Genomic DNA, 7,070 nt, shown 5'->3' on the forward strand with positions numbered 1-7,070 from the left:
AGCCACCCAGTCCCTCACACATCCCCCTCGTGCCTTCCCACTGCCTTGTCCTGTCAGGGCTCCTGCAGCCCCTCATCCCTTGGTGGCCCAGTCCCCTCAGGGTCTCCCCAAGCCCGGCCAAGCTGCTCAGCAGCAGCACTGCAGCACCACAGGAGCTCCAGAGGAGCCCCATCAAGAGGCACCTGGGAGCCCTCAGCAATCCAGCCAGCAACACACGGCCAGGAGGATACGGATGGCGGTTCCTGCCTGGCACAGGGCTTGTGGCCATCTCCAGGCACCGGTCTCACAGGAGTCCAGCAGCTCCGGCCCCTGCCCATCCGCTCTGTTGGCAGCACAGAGGCTTCAGCAGAACCACCAAAGGCCAAGGGGCTTCTGGCCACTTTCCCTGCAACACTGCACGCCTGGGCAGCTTGCTGAGCCCAAGCACCCTTTTCCCCCTCTTCCCCCATGTCCTGCAGACCCTGGGCAGCAAAAGAAAGATCCTGGGAGTCTGTCTATTACAACACATCTATATTCTTATGCTACAGAAAAAAACAACAAGAAGAAAAGAACAATCTTAAAGAAACAGAAAATCCCCGCTGGCTCGGGTGGCCCCAGCAGACAGAGCCACTGCGATCAGCTCTCTGCAGAGCTCCAGCAGCGCAGGCAGCCCAGCCCCGACAGACGAGGCCGTGTCCTCCATGCCCTGTGGAGCTGATCCTGCAGCCTCTGGAAGACAGAGTATCCCTCACTCTGCAGTGCCCGGAGGACATCCAATGTTTGACGTGCCGCGTCTGACATGGCACTGCTGATGTCCTCTGCCAGGTGTTCAAGGGCTGAAAGAGAGAGGAACAGAGCCATGGTCAGATCCCAGAGCTGAGGGGACCCGAGGAGAGCCCCCTGCCAGGGCCATCCCAGCCCGCTCTAGCCATGGCCAGGAGGGAGCAGGGACCAAGGGGCTCAGCCCGAAGCTGCTGGCCACGAATACCCCAGGTGGCCCTGAAATCTCTGTGTGCTCTGCCCACGCCGGCCCTGGTCCGCACAGGGAGCAGAGCCCTCCGCAGCCGGGGCAGGGCTCGCAGCTGCCCCCGCCAGCCCCCGCTGCCAGCCCGCTGCCCTCACTCACCGCTGCAGATGAGCTGGAGCTCTTCCCTCTTCCCCCTCAGGTGCCGCCCGGCCATGCCTGGGAACACAGAGCCTGTCACGGCGCCGGCGGCACAGCTCCGTGCCAGCGGCGCTGTTGGCGCTGTGGCCACACGCCCTGCTGGCCCGGCAGGGCTCAGCCCAGGCCACGCCGCACGCTGCTGCCCGAGGGCACGGCTGCCAGAGGCCGGCAGCAGCGCCGAGCCCAGGCGGGGCTCCGGGGCACCGGGCCCGGACGGCGCTGCCGGGACAGCGGGCGGGGCTGGGGCCGAGCTGCGGCGGGCCGGGGAGGGAGCCCGGGCTCGTGGCTCACCCGTGAACCTGATGGCTGCCGCTCGCAGGGACTCCTGTGGGTTCCGCAGGTACGGCAGGGCCCGGCGCAGGTGCTCGGCCGCTCGGCTCCTGTCCTCTGCCAGCTGCAGAGAGCGGCAGCAGGGAAGGCTCGGCGCGGGCTCAGCCCCTGTGGCGGGCGCTCCCTGCGCCCAGCCCCGGCCTCCCCTGCCCGCACAGCCCTGAGGCGCGGCCAGCAGCCGCTGGCGCCGGGCTCTGGAGGGGGCAGAGGGCCGGCTGCTGCCCGGAGAGCCGCGGTGCCGCCCCGGCCCGCAGCCCCGCCGGGCCGCGGCTCCATCGGCCCCCAGCTCGGGCCCACAGGAGCCTGGAGAAGAGCCCGCGCGGCCTCGGGGTGCAGCAGCGGGCAGGGGCACAGCTGCCGGTGCCGCACACTGAGCACGGAGCTCAGGGGGCTTCTCCAGGCTGAGGCTGGGGCTTCCAGGCCCTCCTTACCAGGCACTCAGTGAACTTCCACAGCTTCTTGTTCTTCAGCTGTTCTTCAAGATCCCTCCTCTTCAGGAACTTGGCCACACAAAGCAGCGTTTCCTGAGAAACCTGGAGAGCAGCAGAGACACGGAGATGGCCCCACAGCCCAGGGTGCAGGACCCGGGTCCCTGTGCCAAGGCCTGGAGGAGGCTGCAGCCCGGCAGGCGCCAGGGCAGGAGGCAGCCGAGCCCCCTGCCAGGGGACAGCAGCAGCCCTTGAATCCTCACCTGTGCCACAAGCCGATTCTCATCATGGCAGTGGAAGAAGAGTGGCAGCAGGCTCTGGCGCAGGAGTGTCTTCAGGGCCTTTTTTTCCTTTTTCTGTGGAAGCGTCACCAATGTTCGGAAGAGGAGTATGGAGAGCACCTGCACCTGGTTATTGTCCTGTATGAAAGGAAGAGAAAAAGACCTCAGCATTGGCTGCACAGGTCTCAGCTTGGCGCCGGCCTGCAAATCCACAGGGCACAAGTGTCCGGGCAGCACCCAGTGGCCGTGGCTGAGGGCAGCGAGCCTTACGTGGTCAAAGAGTGGCAGGAGCGCCTCAACCAGCTGCAGTGTGATGGGGCCAGGTATCAGCGTGTCGTTGTCCAAAATAATAAAGCTGAGTAGCATGACCGTCATGCAAACTATCTCTCCATCTGCGTCCTGCAGGAGCTCCACAAGGCTTTCAGTCAGGCTCCACATTTTTTTGGTCTGTTCAGAACACAAGTTGGTGAAATGCCATCCTGCTGTGGCAGGGCCCAGAGGCCAAAGGCCTATCCTGAAGCACTCGGGCAGCTGAAGCCGGAGGCAGGAGAGCTGGGAGCAGCTGCCCCAGCACCCAAAGTGCAGCCAAGCCCAAAGGACTGCATTGCCCAGCTTAGCCCCTGCCCCCTTCTCACCATGGAGGGCTCGTCAGTGAACTCGAGAAGGGCCCTGAGTGCCAGGCGACGCCTCTCCCTGCACTCGCTCCGCAGGTGCCTTGACAAGATTTGCAGGACTCTCTTAGCACCGCGTTCACTCAAGTCCAGGAACTCGAGGACCTGAAAGGCACAGGACAGTGACAGGGGAGCCGGCCAGCAGGAGCTGGAACCGCACAGGGCTGGGCCCAGGCAGCAGCACAGGCACGGGCACCGTCCCAGGCAGCGGCGGCTACGAGAGCGCAGAGAGCTGGGAGGCAGCGCTGGCCATCAGGCTCACCTCCGCAAGGAAGGCCAGGGCGGGCAGCTCCCAGCGTGGCTCCTGTGTGCTGAGCAGCCGGAGCAGGTAGCGAGCGATGCGGGAGCACAAGGACATGGAGACACAGGACATCTCCCTGGCAGGAGAAAAAGTCACCAAGACTGTGGGCCATGAGGACAAACCTCTGCCAGGACTGACTCACAGAGGTCTGGTCTTTCCCCAGCATCCTGCAAGGGACCCTGGGCTATTGGGGAGGTGGCTCCTTGTGGGCACCCTCCTCTCCCAGCCTTTTCCAGTCTGCTTGGCTGTCCCTCGGTGACAAGGCCCTCTGGCCCGCGACCATGGGGACTGTGTGGGGCACCCTGGGCACAGAGCACAAATGTCAGAGGCAGCGGGGAGAAGGGGCTCTCACCTGGCCAGCAGAGCCACGGCATAGTGGTGGGTGTCAGCCCACAGCAGCGTGTCCCAGCCACACGCTGGTGCTTCCATCGCCACCACCACATCCTCGTGCTGCATTCGGCAGAGCAGGGACTTCAGGGTCCGCACTGCAAACCTGCGTGCAGAGCAAAGCCCCGGTCACGCTGGAGCACTGGCTCCTGCCCAGGGACGTGGCAGGGACAGGAGGAGTGGGATGGAGCACCTGTTGGGGCTGGTGGCAAGGTCATATTGCTCTTGGCACCCCTTCCAAAAGTTATCCACTGCCTCTGGCATATCCAGAGTGGTGAAGAACACTTGGAAGAGCAGATGCACAAAGAGGCGGGGGAAATACACCGTCACCATGTGTGGGACACAGGGCACCTGGAGGATCTTCCACATCACCACAGTGGCCTGCAAAGGACAAAGCCCCCCGAGACAGCGCTCAGTGCCGAGGTGTCCGTGTGGCAGGGCCTGAGCAGGGGAGGGAGAGGCCCAAAGAGGCACAGGGGGAGCAGGGGCCTGGTGCCCCTGAAGCTGCCCCGAGGCCAGGTTTCAGCCCAGCGCCTGAGGCAGGGAGATGCAGTGGGGGAAGGAGGATGGAGAGCTGCTGGAGAGGCGGCTTTGGGGCCAGCAAAGGCCAGTTGCAGAAACTCACAGCCAGGACCAAGACACCCGTTTTGTCCCCATCGGAGGTGCACATGCTGTGCTCGGGCCAGCTCCCCAGCACATCCAGGAGTATCAGCAGCGCAGGCTCCGCAGTCCTGGGCGAGCACATGATGCTCTTCCACATGGTCAGAGCAGCTCTGTGGGGTTAGAGCTCTGTCTCAGGGGGGTCTGGGACACAGCACTGTGGCCTGGGCAGCAGCAGGGACCTGAGCTGGCTGCCAGCTCTGCCCCTGCCCACTGCCACTGGCCAGCAGCTCCCAGCAGCCCAGCCCTGTGGGGACAGGCCCCTGAGGGGCCGTGAGGGAGCATGGCAGCAGGCTCGGGACTGACGTGCCAGGGCTGGCAAAGGGAGCAGCCAGAGGGCCCTGGAGCTCTCTGTTGCTCAGACAGCTGGGACAGGCTGTACGGACTGATGGGCTGGGGAGCCCTGAGCGCTCTGGGCAGGCGGGCCCCATACCTGTCACAGGATGGGGCCACACGCAGGAGCGTCACCAGTACGTCAGCGGGCTGTGCTTCGGTGAGATCCAGCAGGGTCCTGTTCAGCCTGTGCTCAGCAAACTGATTGACCATGAGCCACTGGTGGATGTACCTGACCATGGCGGGCACCTGGAGAAGGCATGGGGAGACTTGGACAGCTGCCAGAGGGAGGAATGTCCCCACCTTGCCCAGAGAAGTGCTTCCCTTCCCACCACACTGCCATGGCCTCAAAGGCTTCCAGTGACCAGCAGGTGTGGCTTGGGAGGCCAAGCAATTCCTGGGAGGATCAAACCCTGGCCACGGGCTGCTTACTTGCTTTGGATTGCAAAAGCCCTCCTCTACCAGCATATCCAGCAGGGCAGCACTGGTCTTGGTTTTGAAGATGTGCGAGTATGCTCTGAGCCCAGTGCCCACGGTGCTGGTCTCTTCCTCCCGAATTCTCTTGATTAATTTGCAAACCAGCTGTAGGAGAAGGGCAAGAAACCAGGGATGTTCCACAGAATGCTCCAAGCATGGTGACAGCAGGCCCAGCCCAGGTGGGGATGGCTGCAGGTACCTGTGCTGTTCTGTGGAAGAGGCCACGGCTGGATTGCTGCTCTTGTGTGCGCTCCACGGCTGCATCTGGCAAAGAGTGAGCGCAGCCAGAGCTGAGGGGCTGCGGGAGAGGCCGGAGAACACAGCCCAGCCCTGCCCTGCCCAGGCAGGGACAGCCCCGGGATGCCCCAGGGGATGGAGCACGGCCACTGCGGGGTGTCTGCCTGGCCCCTCTTCTGTCCTGTCCATAGGCATGGCCCAGGAGATGGGATGCCATGGGACGGGATGGGATGGGATGGGATGGGATGGGATGGGATGGGATGGGATGGGATGGGATGGGATGCCATGGGATGGGATGCCATGGGATGCCATGCGATGCCATGCCACGCCATGCCACGGGTTGGGATGAGTTGCAATGGGATGCACTGGGATGCAGTGGGATGCTATCACACCAAGCTGGCTGCAGGCACCAGCCCTGTAGCCCAGCTCTGCCACTCACCCTCCTGCAGTGGCTTGAACGGCACCACCTCTTCCATCTCCTGTGCTGGGGCAGCTCCAGGGCCTTCTTCCTCTTCCTCCACACAGGCCAGCTTGGGCACTCTCAGGGGTCTCTGCTCCATGTCACTGACTGGATTTTTGGCTGCTTGCAGGAGAGGTGCCTCGGAAAAGCTCCGAGTCAGCAAGTCCTGCAGTCGTGCCTGGAAGGCACCTTCAAGAGCGAAGCCTCAGGAGGGCTACAGGACAGCACGTCCTGCACTCTGCTCTGGAGGGCTCCTGCCACAAGGGCAGGAGAGTCCTGTCAAGGATGGTGGTCTGGCCTCGAGGGCACTGGCAGCAGGATGGGAGATGCCTCCGGGGCACCAAGGCCCACGGTCGGCCCTCGAGGGCACCTGCAGGAGAGAAACCTCAGGAAAGCCACGGGTCAGCAAGTCCTGTGGTCTGGCCTCGAGGTCAGCTGCAGGAATAACACCTCGGAAAGGCTCCGGGTCAGACACAAACGAGTGTGCTGTGTGGGGCTCCTCACAGCACTGCTCCGTCTCGTCCTGTCCCGTTGTGTGCTCCGAGCACTCTGGAGTGTTCCTGTCACCACCAGCTCCTATGTCACCACGTGTCACAAAGGGCTCTAGGACACCCGTTCCATGGCGTGGTGACCATGGTACACCGTGTCACAAAGGGCCCCTGCACACACTGCCCCTGCCCTGGAGCCGCCCCCAGCCCACCCAAAGTGGCCCAGCTTAGGAGGAATCTCTGGCCCCAGGTGTCTGAGACAGCCTGACAGGGTCTTTAGGAACGGCTCAAACCATCAGCAAATGCTGCCCTGCTCTGCAGGCTCAGGGCAGCAGAAGGAGCCCCCAGGGCTGCTGACACAGCCCCCCTGGGAAGGGCACGGGCCTTCCACAGAAGCTGGCACGGCCTCCTTGGGACACGTTCTGGCTGGTGGCCATCCTAAACCTGCGGGTGTGACACGGACAAGGAACGTGTGGGCCAGGGCACGAACGCTGCCCTGAGCCCTGGGGCCCGGGCAGCGCTGCCATCAGCAGGTGTGGCAGAGTCCCTGCCCAAGCAGACCTGCCACCCCTCAGCCCTGGCAGCGCTGGTGCCCATCTCCTGCCCCAGAGACCTGTGCCCCGGGGGGCTTCTGTGCCACAGGGAACCAAAGCCCACGTGCACTGGGGACTGTGCTCCTTCCTGCAGGGGCTGCTGGCAGGAGCACCTGGAGCAACTGCTGGCAACACTTGGTCTCTGTCAGAAGCTCTTACTCCATGCTGAAATTATTTTCTCATTGAAGTCATTTCCTTCTGCAGGAAAACACCTTAACGGCAAAGGCATGGAAGAATGTGGCATTTAAGAATCCTCAGTTCAGGAAAGCTTCACTTCCCA

General features: G+C 63.4%; 1 protein-coding gene across 1 annotated transcript; it reads right to left on the minus strand.

Moving 5' to 3' along the window:
- Nucleotides 1–615: 615 nt before the first annotated feature.
- On the minus strand, nucleotides 616–6,497 carry LOC135287298 (uncharacterized). The gene is made up of 14 exons (XM_064400647.1): nucleotides 5,689–6,497; nucleotides 5,212–5,276; nucleotides 4,968–5,117; nucleotides 4,636–4,784; nucleotides 4,168–4,315; nucleotides 3,736–3,923; nucleotides 3,508–3,648; nucleotides 3,117–3,231; nucleotides 2,819–2,959; nucleotides 2,454–2,630; nucleotides 2,166–2,321; nucleotides 1,906–2,007; nucleotides 1,436–1,538; nucleotides 616–815 (listed from the first exon to the last, which is right to left on the minus strand). The coding sequence occupies exons 1-14, from the start codon at nucleotides 5,807–5,809 to the stop codon at nucleotides 616–618; spliced, it is 1,956 nt and encodes a 651-aa protein (XP_064256717.1). The 5' UTR covers nucleotides 5,810–6,497.
- Between the last annotated feature and the right edge of the window lie 573 nt (nucleotides 6,498–7,070).

Source organism: Passer domesticus, chromosome 29 (assembly GCF_036417665.1).
Source record: "Passer domesticus isolate bPasDom1 chromosome 29, bPasDom1.hap1, whole genome shotgun sequence".
In the NCBI taxonomy this organism is placed as follows: domain Eukaryota; kingdom Metazoa; phylum Chordata; class Aves; order Passeriformes; family Passeridae; genus Passer; species Passer domesticus.